Source organism: Mus musculus, chromosome 2, assembly GCF_000001635.26.
Source record: "Mus musculus strain C57BL/6J chromosome 2, GRCm38.p6 C57BL/6J".
In the NCBI taxonomy this organism is placed as follows: Eukaryota; Metazoa; Chordata; class Mammalia; order Rodentia; family Muridae; genus Mus; species Mus musculus.
Window position 1 is genome coordinate 165,276,522 of NC_000068.7, and position 24,898 is coordinate 165,301,419.

The 24,898-nt window shown below is 54.4% G+C and overlaps 2 protein-coding genes across 23 annotated transcripts in view; both read right to left on the reverse strand.

The window, feature by feature from the left end:
• Slc35c2 (solute carrier family 35, member C2) lies at positions 1-11,367 on the reverse strand. Of its 15 annotated transcripts, none has more exons than NM_001363015.1 (11): positions 11,263-11,317; positions 7,007-7,079; positions 6,728-6,886; positions 6,262-6,412; positions 5,560-5,623; positions 4,787-4,859; positions 4,265-4,433; positions 4,096-4,179; positions 1,720-1,895; positions 931-1,060; positions 1-752 (listed from the first exon to the last, which is right to left on the reverse strand). In NM_001363015.1, the coding sequence occupies exons 3-11, from the start codon at positions 6,845-6,847 to the stop codon at positions 625-627; spliced, it is 1,095 nt and encodes a 364-aa protein (NP_001349944.1). In that variant the 5' UTR covers positions 6,848-6,886; positions 7,007-7,079; positions 11,263-11,317; the 3' UTR covers positions 1-624. The 15 variants fall into 15 exon arrangements, 13 of the variants coding, with proteins under 13 accessions (NP_001349944.1, NP_001349945.1, NP_001239504.1 ...); XR_001782366.1 differs by adding an exon at positions 3,028-3,151 and having other exon boundaries at positions 28-752; positions 6,728-7,082; positions 11,263-11,367; NM_001363016.1 differs by having other exon boundaries at positions 6,728-7,079.
• A 142-nt stretch (positions 11,368-11,509) lies between these two features.
• Elmo2 (engulfment and cell motility 2) overlaps positions 11,510-24,898 on the reverse strand; it is a 38,449-nt gene continuing 25,060 nt past the window's right edge. For 4 of the 8 annotated variants that reach the window (NM_080287.2, NM_207706.1, NM_001302752.1 and 1 more), the window contains 11 exons: positions 22,099-22,221; positions 21,688-21,822; positions 21,020-21,124; positions 20,826-20,934; positions 20,320-20,456; positions 18,942-19,105; positions 18,723-18,835; positions 18,493-18,600; positions 17,720-17,802; positions 15,584-15,661; positions 11,510-14,040 (listed from right to left, as the gene is read on the reverse strand). In NM_080287.2, coding sequence (NP_525026.2) covers positions 13,840-14,040; positions 15,584-15,661; positions 17,720-17,802; positions 18,493-18,600; positions 18,723-18,835; positions 18,942-19,105; positions 20,320-20,456; positions 20,826-20,934; positions 21,020-21,124; positions 21,688-21,822; positions 22,099-22,221 — 1,356 coding nt within the window. In that variant the 3' untranslated portion in view covers positions 11,510-13,839. The remainder of the gene's footprint in view (positions 14,041-15,583; positions 15,662-17,719; positions 17,803-18,492; positions 18,601-18,722; positions 18,836-18,941; positions 19,106-20,319; positions 20,457-20,825; positions 20,935-21,019; positions 21,125-21,687; positions 21,823-22,098; positions 22,222-24,898) is intronic. The other 4 variants (XM_017315487.1, XM_011239284.1, XM_011239286.3 and 1 more) reach the window with 1 other exon arrangement.

The window sequence follows — 24,898 nt, forward strand, 5'->3', positions numbered from 1 at the left end:
GGGCTGAGGCACTGGTAGTCTCCAGAGGCTGGTACTGAGCAAACACTCATTTATTTCCTGCGGTGGGTCCATGGTGTGGCCCCAAGGATGGGGCCTGGGGCACAAACAGGAGCATGGGCTACAGAAGGCGGAGCGGAGGACAAGGCCCCAGGCAGGGAACGGAGGAGAGGCCAGGCCCCAGGGCTCTCCCTGCTCTCATGCCTTAGGCAACACTGGGCTGTGGAGAGGAAATCATTATTTCAACTATAAATAAATCTACTCTCTGAGGAAGCTGCAGTCCAGGTGATGAGGCCTAGTCTCTCCATGACTCCTTTCCTGATACCCCACAGTCCGAATCTGAGAGACTACCTCATCTCTCACGTTCACCTTGGCTCTCAGAACCAGAACAATGGTGGAGACAGGCCACTGGCTCCCTTCACTGACAGCTCAGGTCCTATGTGAGCCTGGCATTCGCTTTTTGGGACCAAGCTCCACAGGGAAGAGCCGGAGGCTCAGAGTCCTTGCAGGAAGCTCTGAGGCCACCACTTGCAGCGGCTCTGAGAAACCGGCTGGGCTGCTGGACCTGGCCAAGATCTGCCAGCAGGGATGACCACAGAGTGGCCTGCTTTGCTGCTCCTGGGCTGGTCACTGTTGTCCCTGGGTCACAAAATATTCCTCTTCCCCGTCCTCTTCCTCCTGCTGGCTACTCCGGAGCAGCAGTTCCAGGTCAGCGCTGGAGCCCAGGCTCTTCAGGGGCTTGGGGCCACCATCACCTTGGGGTAGACACGTCACAGTTACTGACCTAGTAAACTTCTCTGGGGATGGCCCTTATATCCTCCCAGGGTGGTAGCACCACCTGGCACATGAGCTACAGCAACAGCTGGCAATTGGTGGCTAGATGGTGGGAGGGGCAGTCAGTAACACTAAGCCATGGGGAGGAGGCCACAGTACCTCTGGAATGTAGAGCCTTGAGGGCCACATGCAGGGAGATGCCAGAGAGGCAGAGGGCAAAGCCCAGCCAGTTCAGGAGGCTGATCTGGTCGCCCAGCAGGTGAGCTGCCAACAGCAGGGTGCAGACTTCCTGTGGGTAAAGGCAGACCATGGGTCAGAAGCTGACTCTGTGGCCAGGAAGGCGGGGCTCTGTGTACACTGAGGCCAAAGCCAGACCACTTGGTGTGACAGGCAGAGGTGGGGACCTCTGTACCCAGACCACCAGCCTGCAGACCTGTTGTTACTGAGATGCATGCCTCTCAGCAAAAACTGAATGCCAACCAACCCCCAGACTGCGGCACACGTGCCCCCAACAGTAAGGGAGTCGGCTGTTGCTAGGCACCCACAGATGGACAGCTCTCAGCATGGCGTTAAGACAGGTCTCTCCTCATCAGAGCTAGAAGATGCTTAACACCCAAATGTTTGCTTTGGGTGTCACTGCTCCGGCATGGGGTCTACCTGACCAGGCTCCTCCATAGACATGACCTGTGCACCCAGCCCTCAGTGCTGGGACTCTGCACAGATCAGCATTCAGTGCTCCAGGCTACTGCCATGTAACTCAAGCTGCCAGTCAGGCCCAAGGTAGGCCCACTGCAGGCCTGGCGGTGTGAGGCCTGGCCTGCGTCCTCAGAGCTACGTGCTGGTGAGAAGTGACACTGGCTCAGCTCCACAGGGGACAATGACATCACATCCTGCATCCCTCAGGGGGCTCCTTCCAGGGCAGGTCTGGGGTGGCTGCCCAGTGTGTACCTTAAAGATGCCAGCGATGGAGAGTGTGAGGCTTGACGTTCTGGAGACCAGGAGGAACTCGGAGAAGCCCAAACCGAAGGCCAGAATCCCACCGAGGAGGAGGCTCCCAAGCACCCACAGGAGCAGCCCTGTGTCCTGGAAGCGGAAGATCTTCTCAGAGGTGGACAAGTGGAGACCTGAAAGCAGCAAGGGGAGAGTGGGAGGCTGGGGCCTGCGCAGCCCTCCTGGCCCTACTCAACAGCTACCATGTTTCTTCAGCATGGTATCGCGGGGTGGGGAGTGCGGCTAGCTGATTATCTGAGGTAGGAGAAAGAAGGGGGGCTTTGAAATAGTCCCCCACAGATGGCCTGAGACTCAGGGACCAAGGTGGCTACTACAGAGCCCAGGGCAATGCGTGTCCATTATCAGAACAGGAGGAATTGTACCTGTGGACTCTGGTGGAGGCTGACTGTATACAGATACAAAATGTACAGATGTAGGGCCCTCACCTTTAGATGACATGCATGTTAGATGACGTGCATGTCAGTATACATGTACACGTGTATACACACACACACACACACACACACACACACACACAGAGCCTTATGCTCTACCACCCATCTATACAGCCCAGCCCACATCTGGGTCTTGCTACTATAAAGCTATGTATGGACTGTGGTGGAGATGGCCCCCTTTGGCTGTGGGTTTCCCTATTGACAGAATGACAGGACAGTGACTAGACTGTCACTTCTTCAGCAAGCAGTGACCTAATGAACTTATCTCAAAAACTACCCTCCACCTTAAGCCCCGAGCTGAGGGGTGGCAGTGCACAGCTGTAATCACAGCACCTGAGGCAGGGGGACAGAGGACTGGCTCAAGCATCAGCTACCCAGAAAGCTCAAGTCCAGCCTGGGCTACACAAGACCCAAATCATACATATGTAAACTACGATGAGACTACAGCCCCTTGTTCCAGAGCACGCTGCATATCACACCAATTTTTGCTTCGATTTTCAGGAGAGGGGCCCCTCCTTCTTAAAGGGCTCCTGGGCTCTTCCCACAGTAAGGCCTCAGGGTGTGTTAGGGGAGGGTGAGGTCACTATCCACTGGGCGCAGTGGACACAGGAGAGCACTGAAGGCAGAGGAGAACTTTGGGGGGCTCAGAGGGGGAGGGGTGCAAAATTCCACAGCAGCATGCCCTAGGCCAGCAGCCTGGCCGTGTGAGCCATCTTGTTTGGTGCCGGGCTCAGAGCGCTGCAAAGGCAAATTGAAGGGAATTCGGGGAAGAGCAACATAAGTAATGAAGGCGCTTGGGGGATTAATTTACCAGAGAAGATTAAAGGAGCTAAGTCCATGCTGCTCTGCTAAGTGGCGGCGACCAGGGGCTTGCGGATGAGGTTTGCAGAGCGGGAACAGTGAGAGGGCCTGGGAGGGGGCGAGTGTGGTGTTTGCTACAAGGGGCATAATGAAGGAATGGGGAGAGATTTTAAAAAGGAAAAGCATGAAGGCTCCACACACAAGTTTCCTGGACAACGGGGCTGCGGAATAATTTCCTCACGGAGGCTGGAGACGCTTCGCTGCTTGAAACTTAAATGGATGTGGGATGGAATTTTCTGTAATGACCCTGAGGACAGTTGGGACTCTGAGAAGGAGGGTAAACAAGTGACAAAGACTAATCCCAAAGCACTGGAGGAAGACAGGTGACAACATTCTGTCCACCTTGTACACCCCCTGGCTTTGCCTCTCCTCTGAAAGCTATGGGAGATAGAACAGTTGTCCATGTACCCAGGCTGCCCCCGAACCCCAGCTGTGGAAGGGACCACTCTGCCCATGCGGACTAACATCCATGGCCGAGCCTCTTGCCCTGCTTGCCAGGGTATCCAGACGTCATCAGTTCACCCGCCCACCAATCATGCTCTACTATGGCCCCCTCCAGCCCAGACACCCCACCTGTGACAGACATGGGCTCTGCACTCTAGGAGGCAAGTGCACAGTGTGACAGTGGGCCTAGCCTCCTGATGCCAGGTTGTGGGGACATAGTCTGGCTTGCTTATGAGCTATGGGACTGTGGGCAAGCTTTGAACGTCCCGTTTCCTCGGTTTCTTTCTCCTGCTGAACAGGGATGACAACAGCCCTCCACATCTGGTTGTAAGGGGATATGACAGACCTGTGCATTTAAAAGGTGCCTCTGGGGCTGTCCTCGCCCTCTGCCCTGAGTCCTTGCATTTTACTCCTAATTCCTCTGCATCCTCGTCTCACGAGATGCTAGTCATTCTGTGTGTCTGCCTATTCCCAAACCACAGGGCAACCTCTGTGGCTAGCACCGTGCTGAGCTCAGAGTGGCAATGCTGGATCTGCTGTTCTATGGCACCCAGAGGGAGAAGACCGAGCGTACCTTCGAATATGGCAAAGAGAGGGAAGAGGCCCAGAAACATGAGTGGCTGCAGGTGGAACATGGTGTCAATGGGATTCTGGAGGCCTGCAGGACAGGACATGGCAAGTTTTGTCAGGCTGAGCCTGTTGCTTTGTGTTTACCCGGCCCCAAGTCCTCCCCAGAGGCTCACCAAGATCGGCTTTCTGCAGGAGTATTTGTGTAAGGGTCCAGCGGATGCCACCGATGAACGAAGCCCCCAGCACCAAGGCAAAGCCCTCCACATTGAACTGCGTGGACTTATAGGTAAACATGAAGAGGCCCCCAGCAATGAGCAGGACCACCAGGACCAGGGCTGCACGCTACAGGGGGGACAGTACAGCTCACTGGGAGCTCCAGGCTCAAGCATGTGCCACCCGTAGACTGGGCATCACCAGCCTTCCTTCCATGCCTCAGCGCCTCCACAGGACTCGTGGCTGGCATGCAGCTGGCATGTCCTAATGTCACACTTGTTACAAAACACTCAAGGACTGGTGCCCATTCCAGGCCCCCAAACACACAGGAGCCGCCGAGTTGCCCCAGGGGAATCCCAGGCCCTGGGACCACGCAGACCCCGCTGCCAAACCCGTTTCTAAACCTTCAGTCATTACCCACATCTACGTCTCCTCCCCGAGAAAGTCTCCTGCCACAGAGTGACAAGGGGCGTGGGGCTCACCAGTTCCTCCAGCTTGAAGATGAGAGAGAAAATCAGGATAAAGAGCACAGCAGAGGATTTGGTCATCGTGTACCTGGGGCAGAGCAGATACCCACAATGCATGGCGGCAGGCCCACCCGAGGGCAACCAGGTCTCCGAGACTGGAAGGAGCCAGCCAGTGGGGTCTGCGTGGATATGTCACCTTTTGTGGGAAGAAGTCTCTAAGAGCCCTGACTGTTACTGGAGGGTGAACTGGGGGTTTAACACCAAGCTGACTCGGTCTGTTCTTTACCTGGTTGGTGGTAGAGACCAGGTAAGAATGAGAGAAACCTGGACAAGGAGAAGTGAGGGGCTGCACTCTCTGACGTGAGACATCAGGGCTGTGACTGCAGACAGGTGATCTCTGACCCTCACCCGCTCCCCTGCCTGGTCCTCCTACCTGCTGCCTGCCTCCTCCCATCCCCATCCCCCACCCACCCTGCCAAGAACTTGCAGCATCTCTGTCCAATCCCTTGGCTTCCCCTTGCTGCCTGGCCAGCAGGTGCAGCCTATCTCTCTGCACTGGGCTTAGCAGAGCTGCCTGGAGTGCTGCCAGGTGCTCGGGAGGGGCCGAGAGAGAGAGAGAGAGAGAGAGAGAGAGAGAGAGAGAGAGAGAGAGAGAGAGAGAGAGGGGGGGGGGGGCTGGTCCCTGGGGGTGGCGGAGGAGCTGGTCCACTGCTGGCTGTGCAGCCTGCCAGCTGGAAGGAGCGAGTAAGCTTGGCCTGAAGGGGGCAGAGGGTGTGGTCAGTACTCACAGGGACACAGTGATGTAGAGGAAGCTCCAGTTGGACAGGCCCACGTCAAGTGCTGTTGCCAGTGCTGTGGGGACAGGGACACCCAGGCAGGGCAGCCAGTTGGCAAGCATAAGGCTTAGACACCTAAGGCCCTGTTTGTCTTCCCTTCCACTAAGCAATTCAAGGCCAACCCCTAGCCAAAGGCTGTCCTGCTTAGCGCTGGAGCCCATCCTGACTGGCTAGGCCTGTTAGTCTCCTCTGCGAGAGAATCTAAACAGTTCCATGCAAGAGGATTAACCCGATCCTGCCAAATGGCTCGAGGGGCACCTGGCCCTCCACTGGCCCAGCCTGCTAACCCTCCTTCTTCCTTTCCCCCTCCAGCCGAGCTCTCAGCTCCCTTTCCGACCTCACATCCCCAGGGTCAGAGGTCCCCATCCACTCTTCAAGTCCTGCCCACTCAACACTAGTCCTAGGAAATCTTTTAGCCCAACTTAGCATGGTTACAGGGTGAGGCTCCCCCATTCTGCGTCTGGTGGAGCCCGCTTGAGGCCCATGTGAGCCAGCACGGACAAGGGCAACTGCCAGACAAGGGCAACTGCCGGCTTTGCTGAGACCTGGCCGTGGGAGAGAGGTGGGGAGGAGAGGAGGTAGGTAGCGTGTGGCCACAAGGGCCTCTGCTTTCTATCCTAGGCTCTCCAGCAGCCCTCCCCACACTGGACCTACCTGTGGGGGCCACTCTTCTGAGGTAGTCCGTCCAGCTCAGCACCACCCGGGCCTTGTGGCTGGAGCATTGAACCAGTGCCCTGGACAGGGCGGAGAAGAGGAAGATGACGGCCAGGTGCAGCATGGTCATGAAGAGCGGAAAGTGGAAGCTCTGTGAAGCCCAAAGACGACAGCAGGAGTGGAGAGATGCCACATTCCCCTCTATCTCCTCCCTATGGTGGCAGGGGCCAATCCTGTGCCCTGCATGACCCCTTGGAACAAGTGGCTGGTCCCCACTGTGGAGGTCACACAGAGAAGTGGCAGCCCAGGGACTCACTTCCTGTCCAATTTCATCACCGCCACCCCTGCTAGCCACCTGTTTATCCCGCCCGGGACCAGCGTCCAGGAAAAGCCACCATCACCCAATACAGCTGTACCAACTACAGCCACCTTAGTGCCGGTCCCTGCACTGGCAAGGTCTGGTTACCTTTGTCAGCCATTTGTTGTAGAACGTGATGCCTATGGAGAAGCAGTAGTATAGAAGGACCAGGCCCAGGGTCAGAGCTGCCTTCCACACAAAGGCGACGTCCAGGGCCCACCTCCCCATCCGTGGGCCAGCAGGAACAGGAGCCTCTCTTGAAGGTGGCTGGCAGGGAGAACCAGCAGGACTCGACCACGGTTTTCAAAGGGCAGCTCCCCTGGCTGGAAGGATCCTCTCGGCCTCCATGATGGGGAATGGGCAGTGGGCCCTTGATGGAGTCCTCACCTAAGGGGCTGGTGGCCAGAGCCAAACGGTCCCATGGTTAGCTGGATGCAGCGGTCACAGGTCCCCAGCGCTACTGCTGGAGAGAAGAGAGGCAGGGTCTGGTGGTGTGGCTACAGACCAGCTCTGGTTGCCATGAGACTGCAGAGATCATGAGTCCCACCCCCATCCAGGTAGGTACTTGAGGCTCTAGTGTACATTCAAACTGTCTTCCACGTGTTCCCACTACATGGGACCTTTCAACAGCTGACTGAGGTCTCATCAGTCAGCTTGCTCCAGACCTTTAGCAGCTCCCAGCTGGCCTTCAAGGCCAAAGCCCTGCCTGGAGGTCCAAGGTCTAATCTGGTCTAGTCTGTCTCTGCCAGTTTGTTCCCAGAAGGGACGGAGGGAACACCACACCCAACCCACCTTTCCATCCCTGTCAATGCGGCCACTTCAGTACAAATTCTCTTCCTCCAGAGCCTTTTTTTGGTAGCAATCTCAAGGGGTGTGATTTGAGTAGATAGACCTTTTTTCTTTTTAGTGCTGTGGTCAGAACCCAGGGCCTGAGGCTTGGGGCCATGATCCCTGTGAGCCACACCCCGTCCCCTAGTGTAATGCTTATAAGGTTGCACTCCAAGAGGGCTGCATGCACACCTGGCCTTCTCTATGTTCCCGTTTAGTCTGATGACTCTCTGACAGAGAGCATGTATGGGATTTCAGGTCTTTAGGACCTCAGGTGGATCAGCCATACCTTGCCCTGGTCTCCAACGGCTACTCCCAGAGAGGGGGTGCTTGCCAAACCAGACTACCTCTTGTCAGTCAGCCCAGCAACACCACTGAGTGCCCAGGGCAAGCCTGGCTCTGCATGGGTGGGCCCTGGCCCACTGTTAGACATCTGCTTCTTCGGGGGTACTACAGGTGCTTCCTCCCCACCAAGCTGAGATGCCAGCTCTCTGGGAACCTTCCAGAACCCTGAGCTTGGCCTCTTCCCCGATCAGGCTGGACAGACCACTCTGCACTCTGGAACCTGTTATCACATCTCCTCCCTGAGGGTAAACTGGGCTGGCTGTGGGCTTTGCCCAAAGGACTCCTGGACTGTGGCTATCTTTAGAGGACCTTAGAACCCTGAGTGGTGACCTGGAGGAGGCGCCCAGCGTTTAGTGAGCAGGGACTATAAAGGCTAAGAAGGATTCTGCATTCGGAATCTGAAAGTTACAAAGGCACAGGGCCGGCCACTGGTTTCAGCAACCGTTGTTTTCCAGGGCTCTGCCATACACTGAAACCGTTAAGAATACCACATGTGCTGCCCAAGTGGAAGAGTTCCCAGTCTGGAAAACCCGCTTTGCAACAGTGCTCACGGCCCTGGAGCTGCGGGCCTGGGGGCTGTGTGCTTCCCCTCATGGTGGGCTCACTCTTGTGCATTCTGCAGCACGAGGAACTCACCAGTGGTCTCACTGTGACTCCAGCACCACAGAAATAGACAAGAGGGAAACAGCTTATTTCACCAGCAATCCTTTCCCATTACTGTTTGGACACCACTGATGTCCAGGTTAATAAACAGGCTGTGACTAAAGGCACGGTGGGACCATCAGGGAGGCCCTGCCCCACTTGCCTAAGGCAGCCTGGTACCTTGACCTTGACCTGCTTTCTGCACACTGACACCTGCCCAGCATGCAGCCGGCTCTGGTCACCATGAACTCTAGAGGCAGATCTAGCTGCTGACTAGACCTGTTCACCTGGGCCACTAATCTCAGGCTCCTGTGGATATTGCTAAACAGTTGGGGACCCAGGGTCAAACGTTCTTCAAACAAACCTCCAGACCCACATTCTCTTATTCTCTAGGACTCTGCAGCCTGGCACTACTGAATCTTTCTGGAAGAGGCCAGTCTTTTTTGTTTGTTTGTTTGTTTTGTTTTGTCTTTCAAGACAGGGTTTCTCTGTATAGCCCTGGCTGTCCTGGAACTTGCTCTGTAGACCAGGCTGGCCTTGAACTCAGAGATCTGCCTGCTTCTGCCTCCCAGGTGCTGGGATTAAAGGCGTGTGCCACCACTCTAAGATTGCCCGACAAGGCCAATCTTATAGGCTGCAATCTGTTAACAAATCCCTGTTTCTACCCACCAGATGCCACAAGCATCATGTCCCCAAACCCAAGTTGTAACAACCCAGACTGTGTCCAAAAATCCCTTTGTAGTGCTGGCACAGCATGTGGAGGGTCTGGGTTGAGTCTCCGACACTCCAGAGCAGCCCGTGCAGTCCTCCCTGAGAACCGCTGCCCCGCCCCTTCCCAGGCAGTCACGGGGCATGCTATATGGGGCATCCTGTTCTCTTTTCTCTCAACGTACTAACCTGCCTACTTCGGCGCACTTCCTCCTTGGTCACCATACTGCCATTTGTCCACTGCTCAAGTCTCCCCTTTCCTTCAGAGCCTGTCTAGCTCCCCACCTCTATGGGGCACCATGCAGAAAGTCACCTATCCCCCCACACAGACAGAACCAGAAAGGACCTTGGAAGCAGATAGCCACTCTGTGTCCCCACTAAACAGCGGTTTGCCTCACACTGGCTATACAGATGTAAAATTCCTAAGGGCCTTACCCTCCCTCCATGGTAATGGAGAGCAGGCTTCTAATCACATCTACCCAAGCAAGGAATTTAGTAAGTGTCCCTTTCCCCAAGAAACAGTGGCTCCCTCAGCGCAGGGTGGGGCGACACTGTAGCACCTGGCTGCCCTCTACCTCCTCAGCTGGAACGTGGGTGTCCAGCTTAGTGCCTCAGAGCACAGCAGAGATCTGTGAGAAAAGCCGTCTGCGTCCCCTACAACTGAGACTCTGAGTTATCTGACTCAGTTTCTCTGGCCGTGTGGTTTGGGGGGCAGAGGGATCACTGGCACGAGGAGCAGCACTTGGCACTGGCGAATGGCAGGAGTCATTCTGTCACCTACAGCAAAGTTTCCAAATGTCAGGCCCCACTCCCTTACCTCAGTCTGTCAGGCTGTTCACCCAGGCAGTTACTCTTTCCCTGTCACCTCGCCAGAGCCCGGGTTTCTGTGGCTCTGCTCACGAAACTGACAGCTTCCTCCTCAGAGACCTAGCGGGTGCAACTTGCCACAGTCTCTGGAGTCTTCCTTCTTTCTGACTCATTCAGTAAGCACAGATGCCTGAGGGCTGCAGCCCAGCCTCTCTTTGCCGCCTTCATTCCCAGCCCACCACGACCAACCCCGTAACTCCAGCCGACAGCTCAACCTCAAGGTGCTGCAAGGAGCTACCTTAATATTCCTCGGGTCTTCATCTGACTCTCAAGTCACTTAGAAACGGCCAACCGAACAACTGTTTTCTTTGGCAGAAGGCAGTCAGCACCAGTGAAGCCATTGCTGCCTCCCTCGGCATCCCTCATCTCCTGCCTTGTCAAGTCCACCTCTAGTTATTCCTTGACCCACCCACTTCTCTTCACTTCCTCTCCCACCACCACACACTACACCACAGTTTCCGTTCACCTACTGCCTGCACTTGCCTGCAGTCCACAAGGAGCCAGAGACTGGTGGAATGGTTAGTGTGGTCAACCTGACAGAAGCTAGGGTCACCTGGGAGACGGGCCTCGGAGCATACCAGGAAGGGATTGATTCTCTTGATCAGGTTAACCGATGTGAGGAGACCCAGGTAGCTGTGGGCAGGAACTCCTGGCCTCCATAAAGAAGGGAGAGTGCACTAGCAGGCACTGATGGCTCTCAAGATTCTATACTTCAGAACTGTGGAAACGACGTGGCCAGCTGCTTCAAGCACTTACTGCCCTGACTTCCTCACGACGGACAGCACCAAGAACTATGGGGGAAATAAGCTCTTTCTTTCTTTCTTTCTTCCTTCCTTCCTTAAGTTGCATCAGGGAAAGAAACTAAGACTGCCGGTCCCAACAGACCGGAGACCCCGGGGCTGGGTCCGCAAGTTCTCCCTGGATCCTGCCTGCCAGCTGCAACGCCACGTACAGCCGTGTGCCCGGAACATCAGCCGGCGTCCTCCTCGGCAAGGCAACCTGATGCTCTCTGCTCTGGTCCCCTTCCCCAGGACCCCCATTGCGCGTGGCACTTAACACCGCGTGACGACTGTGTTTGCTCACGTGTCCCTGCCGCGCCTGCTCGGCAGTATCCACCTGGTTCCCCCCATCCCCAAGACCCGGCCCCTCGTACGTGCTCGGCGAATGCCAGGCGAACGGGCCCAGAGCCACTGGAAAGCTGGGGAAACTGAGGCCGGGCGAGAAGGCAGGGGACCGCCCACACGCCCACTTACCTCCGCCCAGGCTCTCGCCGGGAGCCTCCTGCCGGAAGCTCGAGGTGGGCACTGTGCCTCAGGAGGCGAGACTTCCGCCGGAAGTCGGTGGGGTGGGCGGAGCCAGAGCATCTCTAAGGCGGCTACAGCAAGCTTCCCAACACGGTCCCTCTGTACCTTTCCCTTAAACGGGCACCAGGAACGAATCACAGCTACTAATAACTCTGTACAGGGCTTATTTCTTCAGGGACTTCAAGCAGCAGGGAAATGACATGACAACCATTAAATTTTATTAGTAAAACGTCCTGGCAAAGTGATAATGGACACTTTGTGACATTGCGTATGCCTATAAATTTGTGAGAATTATTCAATAGGCTGAGTACGTGAAGTTCATCGCAGAGGAAATGGAACCCAAAAGGAAGGGGGTAAGAAGGATCTAGTCTTACCGGGAGCCCAGGGAAGCAGGTTACAGTGGCCGCAGAACACCAATTTAGCACACCTGGATTTGACTCATTTCAGGTACAGAGTATGTGGGCAAGATAACCTCTAAGCCATGCAAGCTAGGGCTGCAGACCCGAGCTGGCCCAGTTCTCGGCGTCTGCTCATCCGGGCTCTACTAGGACTGGCTGCAAACAGGAATCCTTGCACATGACTTGGCTGGGCTCCTGGCTCCTAGCAGAAGGCTCAAGGCCAGCGTGTAAGCTGTGCTTTGTGCACACTGCTGCTGTAGGCTGTTGCCAGCTGGCATCACGAAAGCATTCGTTGATTCAATGCTTCCTGAGACCTACAATGGTGCCCATCGCAGCCCAAGGTCTTGGCTTCGTTCAGCCCTCAAAGCCTGCGTTGCATGCACTTTCTATGCCTTCTGAAAGCGCCTGTCCTCACCCCCTTCTGACTGAGGCAAGGGGAAGTATCTATTTTCATCACTGCCTTCATTCAAACCTCCCAGCTACCAAGGCTGCTGATGGGAGCACCAGCTTAAAGCACCAGCTGGCAAGCTGGGCACTAACTGCAGGCAACATGCGGGGTGCGGAACATGTCTTCTTTGAAAGGCACAAGTACTCGAGCTGTTCCCTGGCTGTGTCCCTGGCAGGGGAAAAAGGGAGGATGGGTTCTTGGGGGTGTACAGTATGCCTTTCCACGTTGTACCCAGCACGACTGAGCAGAAAACGCTCTGTCCTGTAGCACAAGCTGTGAGCATCCTTAGCCAGCAGGTGTGAGTAGTTTGCGCATGACAAGAGCAGGAGAGATGAGGGGAGAGGGAGATGCTCTCAGAGTGGCTGGGAGCTCTCCACATGCTCCCAGGCACACTGAAATGAAGGCTGTCAGGCCGCTCCTCACCCTTGGGACAGGGAATAAGTGCAGAGGAAGAGGTGTGGATAGGAAGCAGTCTACATGAAAGAGTATTTATTGAAAACACATCACTGACAGGAAGCTCCTGGCTGCTCTCTGGTTACACTCACAGCTCATGACTGAGAGCACTACAGTTTTGTTCTTGATTTTATTTTCCCTTAAACATTCTATCCTAAGATAGGAAGATCTTATATAAATATATATACATGTCTGTATAAGTATGGCCTATAGTAAAGAAAATATATAGTACACTCTTCACTGGGTAGTACCCACCATGCCAGGCTACCAGTACTGAATACCACCATGGTAACATGCGTCCAAGGAAAGAGGCTGTGCGCGTGGGCTTCCAGTGCTGCAGCACCAATGAAGGCCGTGGCACAGCTGTGGCCCCAGCCGCTGTGAAATCATGGCTAATGGCACAAACCACAGCGCCAGGAAGGGGAGAAAGGGAAGGCAACACCCCTGTCTGAGGCAGGAGGGAAGCAAACGGAGGGGCCTGTAACTGAGGGGGCATGGGAATATTGTGCCTCAGCAAGGAAGAGAGAGGACTGGAGGGGTAGGGGGAGCCAGAGGCCTCAGCCTGCCTTTCCCTGCAGTGTTCATTCCTAAAGCCTAAGAGAGCAGGACTCAGGCTGGAGGCCTCTGCCTGGCCAGGATGAGGCTGAGGGCTTGGGGCAAAATTACTACCTGTCCTGATACCTGCAAGGACAAGAGAGACGGGTGTCTCTAGAGACTAGACATGGTAGGGCCAAACCCCAGAGGCAGCAGCATGAGGCACAGGACGAGGCTGGGATGAGCCCTCAGAGACCTATTAAGCAGGAGCTCAAGGCCTGTTCTTGCCTGAGCCACCTGAAGACAGTCACTCCGAGGCTCTCACCGAGCTCCCCAGGCCTCTTGCCCCCATGGTCAGCCTTTCATGGACCAGCTTTGGCCCACATGGGCTCTCCAACAAACCAGAGAGGAGACTTGAAAGGAAAGGGGATGGCTGTCAGTAGGTCCAGTACCAGATGCAGATGTGACGCAGAGCGGGAGGCAGGAGCCTCATGAGTTCACCCCTCCAAGCCCGACCCAGGCTCTGTGGTGCTGAGGAGGGCAGCATGCCCTGACTTCATGACTCCTGGTGGATGGGACAGAGAGAAGCTCTGGGTCCCACTGGCTCTGAGGAGTAGTTACCACAATCACTACAGAGTTTGTACAAGTGGCGTGGGCTGCCAGTGTCTCTCCTGGGCCCCAGTCCCTTCCCGCTCAGCCATAGTGATAGACGAAGTCATAGCTGCTGGGCTCCTTGGGGACCGGAGGTGGCGCCTCGGGGATCTGAATGTTCTCCAAGTCCAGAAGCCGCAGCTTCATCTCCATGCTCAGCAGCGTGTCCAAGTCGCTCTTGGTTAGCTCGCTGGACATATCCTTCCCCAGGAGAGCGCTGAGTCCATCAATCCAGATGCAGTACTGTGGGCAAGTTGCAAAAGTGACACAGTGGCCCTGGGGGCTGCAGTGGGACTCACAGCAGTGCTGTTGGGTACCATTCAAAATATGCAAAACTCATGGGAGACAAGAGCAAGGGAAGCAGGAAGATGAGCATCATATCAACTGATAGTGTCTGGGGGATTCATGTGGGAATTTAAAAAATAATAGGAAATGTGATCTACAATGCAGTTCTGGAGACCAAGAGAACAGAAACCAGGACTGGAGCAGAAAACACACTCAATGAAAACACACACACTCAATGAACACACACACACTCAATGAACACACACACACTCAATGAACACATACACACTCAATGAACACACATACTCAATGAACACACACACTCAATGAACACACATACTCAATGAACACACAATGAACACACACACTCAATGAACACACACTCAATGAACACACACATATTCAATAAAAACACACATACACTCAATGAACATACTCAATGAACACACATTCAATGAGCACACACTCAACACACACACTCAATGAAACGAGCAGGAAGCACGCAGGTACTCAGAGTTGCAATTTAGTTAAAGAAGAAAACTCAGCTGGGCTTGGTGGCGCATGCCTTTAGTCCCAGCACTTGGGAGGCAGAGGCAGGCAGATTTCTGAGTTCAGCCTGGTCTACAGAGTGAGTTCCAGGACAGCCAGGGCTACACAGAGAAACCCTGTCTCGAAACAAAACAAAAACAAATACCCATGTTTTAAAGGGCAGTACAAAAGAAACTGACATACCTACATGATGAAACATGCTTATAACATCAATGCATTTAGGAGACAAAGGTAGGCTAACCTAAGCTACAGTAAGTTTTGGATTAGACCTTGTCTCAGAAAAACAAAACTTAAGGCAGAGGCTCCCAGAATGCACATGTATTGTGTATGTGTATAGCAGAAGCTCTGCCCTGCAGCCTTCTGCTGCTGCTCTCTTCTGTGCCTAGCTCACTGCGCTCTATCATCCCAACAGAGCCCTGCTGGCCCAAGGTCCTCTCCTCTTGACCCCAAGTGCTCAATAACAGGCCCTCAATTAACAACGAGTTGACTGAGTTGGGCACTAGCACCTTCCTGGTCTTCAGGTGAATTGGGAGTCCCTTGTTAGGAGGGGCAGATCCATCTGGCTCCACAGCCTGACCAGGTTGGCTCCAGGTAACTGGGATTCAACTCTCCTGGGAAAAGTAACTGCGAGATTACAAAGAGGAAAACCCTCCCTGTGCCAGGCCAGCTGCTCTAAGGCACAAAGTGAAAGGTTGGGTGTGGTGGCGCAAAGTTCTAATCCCAGCCCTCTGAAGGCAGAGGAAGACAGACCTCTGTGTGAAGTGGGCAGTCCAGCCCAGTGGTAGAAGGTCCAAAGACTTAGCGATCCATTTTGGCTGCCTGGCTTGTGGGGATACCGCTGTGCTGGCCACACCTCCTCACAGTGAGAGCACTGGTGTTCAAGGCAGTGTGGCACAGACACCTCCTCACAGTGAGGGCACTGGTGTTCAAGGCAGTGTGGCACACTACTTACCTCATACTTGTTGGGAGCAATGAAATTCAGTGTCTCATCAGGATCATACAGGATGGAGAAGGCCAATTCCAACACCTCCTGCAGACAAAAAGCCGGAGTGACTTGGAGCAGTGCCTGGTTATGATGTCACCAAGGTCCCAGGTATGGCTGACCTGGGGCCAGTGTTAACTGACCTTAACCACCCCCTCCCTGCCACAGTCACCCTAAGATGTGGTGGTAGTGTTTTCAATTTGGAACTTTGATGGTGATGCCTGCCTGGATCCCAGCAATCGAGAGGTTGCAGATATGAGGTGAGTCTGGGCTACCTAGGGAGACCCACCCTCCCCCAGGAAGCAACAAACAAAAATTATTGCAGCAAAGTATTTTCAACACTGAGAACATCGAACGTCAGTGCCATATGCCACCCTGTGCTTTTATCTTAGAGCCCAAGGTGACCGGTTTCCTCCTTCTATGTTGCTATGCTCGGTACAAAAAAAACCTCCAGCAAAAACAAACCACTGATGAGCTGAGACCGTCTGAGCATCAAAACAGTAACTGCAATGCAGAGTCACAGGTGACCGGCTTACACTCATGTGCTCACAGAGTCACACGTGACCAACTTACACTCATGTGCTCACAGAGTCACACATGACCGGCTTACACCTATGTTCTCACATAGTCACACATGACCGGCTTACACTCATGTGCTCACAGAGTCACAGGTGACCGGCTTACACTCATGTGCTCACAGAGTCACAGGTGAGTGACTTACACCCATGTTCTCAGAGTCACACGTGACCAACTTACACTCATGTGCTCACAGAGTCACACATGACCGGCTTACACCTATGTTCTCACATAGTCACACATGACCAGCTTACACTCATGTGCTCACAGAGTCACAGGTGACCGGCTTACACTCATGTGCTCACAGAGTCACACGTGAGTGACTTACACCCATGTTCTCAGAGTCACACGTGACCAACTTACACTCATGTGCTCACAGAGTCACACATGACCGGCTTACACCTATGTTCTCACATAGTCACACGTGACCGGCTTACACCCATGTACCCAGAGTCACACACGACCTGCTTATGTTTAAACCCATGCACTCACAGACTCAAATGACCGGCTTAAACTCGTGCGCTCATAGAAAACATACAACAGAGACATAAAGCTTGGTCATGATTGGGTGACACTTGGAACCTGCTCACTGCTTTAGGGGGAGGTACCTGCAAGCAGAGGCAAAGCCTTTGGCCTCTCTTGTTCCACCAACTGGGCCACAGGAAGCCAACAGTAGATAAAGGCGGGTTTCTTCACAGAGAAGTGGCTCAGTTCATTAGTAAACGCAGTACCCTAGTGTACAAGGCTTAGCCCTGAACAGCTAGAGTGTGCTGACATGGCAGAGCACCACCCAGCCATTAGGGCCTCCCTCTATAGGCCCCAGTACCATGTATGATGTGGCCAAGCCAGGGCAAAGTCAAACCCGAACCAAATCAAACCTCTAGGTCCCTGGGCCAATTTGCAGATCTGGGACAGAAGAAAAGCATGGAGACCCAGTCAGCAAAACTGAGACTCTGGGAAATGAGCACATAAGCAACATGGTCCATTACACTAATAAAGTGAAGACGGGAAAAGGGTGGAGAAGCAGCGCATGAATGAAGGACTCGGAGATGAAGGACATACTGCAGCCAGCAAAGCCGCTGGGACGGATTCAAACCTGGGTCCAGCGTGTGGGTGTGTGTGCATGTAACATTTACAAGGCAGCAGGTGGACATTAGAGGAAATGGAGGATTTCATATTGAATAATGGCCTTTTATCTTCTGCTAGGTGTGTCAATGTGACTCCATGGCTGTATCCTTCAGAGATGTGTAGGAGACACTCATGAAAGAGATGCTGTGCCACTTGTTTTTCGAGACAGGGTTTCTCTGTATAACTCTGGCTGTCCTGGAACTCACTTTGTAGACCAGGCTGGCCTCGAACTCAGAAATCCGCCTGCCTCGGATCTGTTTATTCTTATAGTGTTCAATGCTCTTAATACTGCTGTATAATTTAAGGTGGGATGAGAGTCTGTGTCTGCAGCTGTCATGGGCAGGGGCTGGGGTTCAGCCCTGCCTGCCCGCCCGCCCGCCCGCCCGCCCGCCCGCCTCTCACCTTGTTCTGTTTCAGGGCACTCTTCTCTTTCATGTGAGGACAGTCTTTTCCAGTAACAATGGCCTTAATATCTGCAACAGGAACTGATAGAGAATGGGAATCACCGCCTGGAAGCTGGTGCTGCAAGATGTCAGCACTGTTCAGTGCTTGAAGGGAAGCCCGGGGCCCGAGCACCAGGATGTGGCAGCTCTCAGGCCCAAGGGCCCTCCCAGCTCAGGTGTGCGTGTGTTAGCCTGCCCTGCTCCTCTATAAACCCCAGCTTCGTCAAAGCTCATGGGTGCTACTTGGATTCATCTTTTCAGGGAATAGAGCCTTGGGCACCCGTCTACTTCTTCCCCATAGTGAAGGTGACAAAGTGGCCAAAGCAAACAGCATCACAGCTATCAACCAAAGGGCCACCTGCTAGACGGTGCCTCGTGGAAACGTCTGCACCTCTTAGTCCTCTGTGGATGGAGTGCGGTGTTATCCCATTGTCCCAGATATGAAAGCAGATGAGAATTAATTTACAACATCTAGCCTTAGCAAGTGACGGGGGCTACACCAGGGCTTCCATTTAGACTCTGTAGCTTTAGAGCCTCCACCCACTGCCTTTCCGTGCAGTCTTGTCCTGCCCTTTATGACCCACACACTGCCACAACTGGGATTCAGTAACTCTCCCACCACCCCGAGGTGGACCAGAGAGAGGATCTTTAGCAGATGAGCAGACACAGGCTTGAGAGCCAGGACCAGCACTTGGGACACTTGCTGACACACCAACGGAGACATGCACCTACTTTTCTCCTGCAGGGATTCGAATGTCACCTCCCCTTGAGGGTTGTCATCCAAGTCACCGTAATGCAAAACCTTGTGGTTCAGTGCCAAGCGGCAGTGCCAGAACCTCTCTAGAAACAAGGATGATAAGCAGGTGAGACATGGGCAGTGCTGGGCAAAGGGGTGCCGTACAGAGTCGGGTACCCAGGCAAGCACCCCTGGCAGACTACCCATGCTCCAGCCACCCCCTTACCTTGCCGACGACGGTTCCCGATTTTCCGGAAGCTGCTGCCCTCGCATAGCCGGTTGAGGCGCTGTTGCTTGATCAGCTCCAGGATCTCAGGCTGTATCTTCTCTCGAAGCTCCCTGTGGGCACATTCACCCACTCAGTGTAAGACTGCGGGAGAGCGGCGCTCTCCGAGGTGGAACTGGTAGGCTGCCCCCCTCACTGGCCCTCTCAGCTGACACTTACACAATTGGTGGGGACTGGAAATCATCCTGGCTCATCCTCTCAGACTGGCGCAACCGCAGAATTTCTGAGTAGCTCAGGCTACGAAGTTTACTCTTGAACTGATCCAAAGAGTTGGGTTTAGAGGGCAGAGCCCGGGTGATCTGCTCTCGGACAACTTGCATAACCTGGGCAAAAAAGGAAGGCACAGACCGCTCTGACAATAGACAGGCCAACTAGAGACGAAGACTCTGCCTCACTCAGTGTCTCAAGCAGAGTGGGCAACACAGAGTCCTGACTTCCTAGTGGACACCTCAGGTGGGGACTCAGGTCACATGACAGACAGTGACAGGAGTTTCCTTTTCACACACATCAGGGAATGGGTTCTGATCTCAACTCTTAAACACTTAATCCTTCACTGACTCTTTCAGCAAGATGAGCTGTGCTCAGGCCTCCATCACCCTCATCTCTACAGAGAGAGAGGCAGCTTCCTGTACTCTATGCCATGAAGAACAGGAGATTCAGCATGTAAGGGCAGGCACAACACACAGCACACAGGGTGCTACGATGTGACAACTTCCCTAAACAACTGTGAGACGAGAGTCTGCCTACCCAGTGTGCATGTGCGGGGCATGATCCTACTGAGGAAAGGACACTCTCAGAATGTGCGCACACATCCTCAAAAACTCACTCTCTCACACACACACACACACACACACACATTCACTTACACAGGCAAAGAGCGACAGAGAGACAGGAAGAGTCTTACAGGCACCTCTTCTTTATATTTCCTAAGGTTTGTTGTTTTGCTTTACTTTTTTGAGACAGGGTCTTGCTTTGCAGGCCAGGCTGACTTAGAATTCATGCCTGCCAGCCTCACGTGCATGCGCCTATGTCAGCTCACCTCCAATGCTTCCCCAATGGGATGGTCAGTCTCAAAACACTGGGTTCCTTGGCTGCCAGCTTGTGAGGGCCTAGCACAGTGCTCCACTCCTGGGCACTTGTAGCACCGAGGCCCAAGAGGCACCGGGATGTGCACAGCATGCCGCCCTTCCTGCCTTGTTGACACTGGCTGTTCACAGGACTCATCTACCACACTGTAGCCATGACAGGCCCAGCCCTTCTGCCCCGCTATTTCCCTGACCCCTGTGGAGGACAGCGGCAGGTGCTAGCTTTCCCAGATAGACACAGGTCTTGGGCATCATGGGAAAGATGCCCGTTCAAGGTTACAAAGGGAGTCACGACAGCTGAGACTCAGGCTCTCTAGTACTTCGACCTTGTGACACAGCGCTGCCGGCCAGGCTGGTTTTCCAGCTTAGGGATTCCCCAGGCGCTGGCCAGCTGTCAGAGGCCGTCTCGTGGTCCTCTCCCGGCAGCCTCTGGGTGGCTCGGCAGCACTGACCTTGTTGAAATCCTCGGCTGTCGCCCTCATCTCCTTCCAGGTCTTGTTCAGCAGCTGGATGCAGATCCCGAAGAGTTCCTCGAAGGCTCGGTCGTGGGTGAAGAACATGGGGTGGTAGTCATTGCGCCCTTCATTAGCTGTGGAGAAGAAACTGTAAGCACGAAGGCTCGGCCCTCAGGCACTAGGGCACCCATCTGGCAACTCTGAATTCCCTGCACTCAAGTCATGAGGACAAAGAAAACAGGCCATGATGACAGCCATCAAGGAGCAGAAGGGGCTTTCCTCAAGCCCTTAGCTCTCTGCCCTGTTACAAACTCAGCCAGCCCTTACACACAGCACTGGGGAGCTTTGGAGACACCTTAGATCATGAGCTCACAGAACAGCAGCTACGATCACCACGGATGGGGGTGGGAGTAAGAACAATGTCCCCCGCCTAAGGCCCTCCGGTCCCTCCTGACATCTGGCTGTTGTCACCTCTAGCTGGAGACTGGCTGCTGCAGACTTACGGAGCTCCCCGACCTGCAGGATCTCACAGAGCATCTTGGTGAGCTCGATGGCACTGCGGCCGAACGGACACTCGTGTTTGTCCTCCCGACTGCTGTTCTCCAGCACGATCTACAAGCAGAGAGGACGTGGGGGGTGAGGGGAGGCGGGTGTGGATGGGTCCCAGGAGTGAGGGGCTGCCCCGCCTGCTCTTTACCCGGATGTAGGTGTCCTGGTGGACTTTAGCCAGGTACAGCATGTTGTCCAGCGCCAGCATTCCAGGAGGAGTCTGGGTGAAGTCCAAGGCTGGGTTGATATGGTTCTGGAGAATCCAGGAGAGCGGGTGTGAACTTGGGAGTCCTTGTGTGGAGTGACCTGGGGGCAGCCTGTCCTCCCTTTCTCTCGGCTCCACCCTAGCTCGTCTGGCTCCTGGAGCACTGGACTAAGGCTGCTTCATCCTACCACGTAGGTACACAGTACAGTTAAACCAGCCTCATTCCCAGCTGAGCCGTGTTTAACCTGACCACAGTCAACGGCAGCTGTGTGACAAGCAAGCTGCCTTGCTGAGTTGATTCACACAGGCTGCGGCGGGTGCCACCCCTTCCTCTCCACTGTGGGACAGGGGTAGGGAAATGAAAGGTGGAGGCTAAACCTTGGCACCATTAAGGTGAGAAGACAACACCAGAACTTTACCCACTGCAGGCATATGGTCCCCTTTCCCTCGAGGCTGGCTTCCTGGGCCTGTAATTGATGGATCTGGTTTACGCCCACCAAGTGGCCACAGCCAAGGCAAGCCAAAGGCCCTCATCTCTTTGTGTCTGCCACTCCAGGGCTGTCACTATGGAGGGGGAGTTGCCAGGGCGGAGAAGACACTTCGGTACTTACGGTGAAGCCCAGCATTTTATAGTCCTTGGTATACATGGCCTTGCGCTTTTCAGTCCCACTCCCGGGGACGTTGCTGGGGTCAGACTCTGCGTCGAAGGCAATCCTCCTCAGTTCAAATATAATGTCTCTCTGAGCCTGGGAGGGAGAACGCAGTAGGCAGGGCGATCAGCTCCCAAGAGAAGCAGGGAAGAGAGAGAGCAGGGCACGTGCTCCCAAGCCAGTCTCCAGGGATGGACCAGCGGGAGGATGGAAGGACAGAAGAGGCCTTTGTCCCAAGTCCTCGGGAGATGTGGCCCACACCAGTTTTGAGGAGACCACTTCACACAGCATTCTCAGCACACACTGTAGGCGGAAAGACCACAGCCATGAAGAAACAGCACAGCTTATACCAGGATGGCCCCCAGCACCTGCCTGGTCATTGGGATCCATCTTGGTCATCATTCTTTCTTCCAGAAGGTTAAAGGTCAAGACCTGAAGGACATACAGCTGATGGGCCATCTCTGTTTTGATTGGACGATTCCCTCTGATCACATGCTAGAGAAAGAAAGGCAGAAGGAGGCACAGACTCAGTGCACTGTCTTTCCTAAAGTGCCGTGTGTGTGTGTGTGTGTGTGTGTGTGTGTGTGTGTGTGTGTGTGTGTGTGTGTGTGTTAAGTACACTGGACAGGGATCTTTTCCTTCCAGTCATGGTGCCTGCATGTTCTTGAGTGGAAGGGGGCTAGACTCGGCCAGAGTAGGTTCACACAGGCCTTCCTCTCCACTCTTGGGCAGGGGAAGTGGAACAGAGAATGACGGTTCAACCTCGGACACCAGAGGTGGGGGCGGGAGGGGGCCCAGAGAGAGAGGGGGTCAGGGAGAGAGCAGGCCAGCAGAGCTAAACCCAGCCAGGCTTGCCCCTCACAGGACTAAAGCCAAAGCACCAGCGAGCACGTGGAAAAGGGCCACTGCTAGACAGGCTCGAGGCTAGGCCACCCTAAGTGACATGGAGCCACCTATAAGGAAGGCCACTGGCTTTCCTAGGCACCCTCACACGCCCTCCCCATCCTTTCCTTTCCTGTCACCCCATGTCAGCCCCTGCCTGTCCTTTAGCCATCCCCTTATCCTCCCAATGCTAGCTCAGCAAATCCCTCTGACCTGGCGCCCCAGCCTCCCTCATCTTCTCACCTTCTGACTGTTTCTCTCTCTCCCTGGCTACCTTGGCTAATCACTTTGGGTGTCTTACGTGGGTCTCCAACCTGTCCTTAACCCCACAACAGCCTGCTTTTCCTCCTGGCTTCCTGGACTTCCCAACCTACGTGTCGTGAATCCTGTCACCTGGGGTTCCTGTGCAGCTTCTGCCATGTCCCTACCCGTGTCCTTCAGGTCTTACTCAGTAGCCCTGACTCTAGAACCTCCCTGGACAGTGTAGCAGCCGCTAGTCACTTGTGGGCATTTGTGTGCCTAACATGGCCAGGGCCGGCAGCACAGCACTGAGTGCTACATCTCTGCAGAGCTCCCCGGAGTTGGCCCGTCCACCCCTGCCTTGCCTCGAGACCAGCCTTTTGTCAACCTGTGCCATACAAGTTGATGATCCTAGGCTCACATGGCTGGTAGATACTAGCCAGGTCTAAACTACAGTACGTGCTGTCTACAACACACCAGTCCTGGGAGCCTTAGTGTGAAGTGAGAAGGCTGACTGTGTCCCTGATGCGCCATGAATCAATCTGTTGCATACTGAAATGTCTTTGTATCATGGGTTACATTTCCTGGCCGTCAACCTTCATTTCCCTATTCCTTTAGCCCTGCTGATGGACCATCTCTAAGCCCATGCATGCCAGATCTGAGTTGTACTTCCCCACCAACCCTACCCTACCTAGGCCTCACCCTCAGCTTGGCCCTCGGGCTTTCTGCTCATCTCTGCTGCCCAGTACAGTTCCCAAAGCTGCACACAGGATGAATCCCACTGAAATTATCACCCACTCAGGCCCCCAGTCTTTCCAGGAAGCGTCCTCTCTGGACAGAACTTCCGCAAGCTGAACACGCACAGAGCCTGCCCTGCCCAGCTGCCCTCAGAACAGAACTGAGGTGGCTCCTGCACCCCAGCTCCTGCTGACATCCGCATGCCCTCTCTACCTCTCCAGCATGTCTCTTGCTAGTTCAAAATCAGGGGCCCTCTTCAGCCCCCACACTCCTGTCCTTCTCCTGTGCTCTCACAGCCTGGGGCTTGGCCTCCTGCTGGCCTCCATTACAGCTCATCCTCCACCTTGCTCCAAACCCCTGTCAACTGCTCTCTACCCCCTCCACCCACTGCTCTGAAAGTCCACCTCTAGTCCTTCCTCCTCACGGCTCACAAGATGGCTATGTAGAAAGGGAAGCGGCAGTGGCTCCTGGGTTTTGCTCACGGTTCTCAGGCGAGGGGGAGGAAGTGTTCTACCAGCCATGGCTGCAGCTCTCTGGCTTCATTAGACAGCATATGTAGGCACTGCCTGCCAAGTCAGTTAAGGCCCGAGGCTCAGCTGTCTACTCGGTGGGACCCTCTTCTCATCCATCAAGCTAAGCCTCAAACTCAGATTTTTCCCAGAAATGCCTCCCCGTGCCCACATGTAGAGCGGGTACCTAAGCAGCAGTTCTGGAGTTCCCACAGCATGGGCACTCCCCATTCCACATCTGTTGGAAGGAAGCAGGGTTGCAGTGACTTGGGGATCAAGTCACTCAAGGTAAAGCCATCGGACTCTGCAGGTTTGCTTAGAGTTTTCTTCTAGAGCTCTGTTACCATATACATGCACAAACACAAATGTACACACACACACACACACACACACACACTTGCTGCCCACAGCTGCCATGCACGCTGTCAGGCATGGTCTATGTATTAGCTCCTTCAGTCTTCACACTCAGCTAAGCAAAATCAAAGCCCAGGGACACAGGGTCAACTGCTCAGGATCAAGGCAGACTGGAAAACGGCCAAAGCCACTGTCAGCGTCGAATCTTTCACGCTTGACTCTGATGTTCTGTCTATTACCTTCACTGCTGTCTCTGGATTTTCCTCTGTTTTTGACAACTAATAAACTCTTTTCCTTTTGGGTTTGGCTCCTGTCCTCACTCCACTCGCTGCCTTCACACAACCCCTACCATCGCTACAGTAATAAGAGTGAAGAAGACCTTTCCAGACTCCTCTCGAGCCCTCCAGCAAGTACTCTAGAGTCCAGCTGTACCTGTGCCGCAGCCTGAC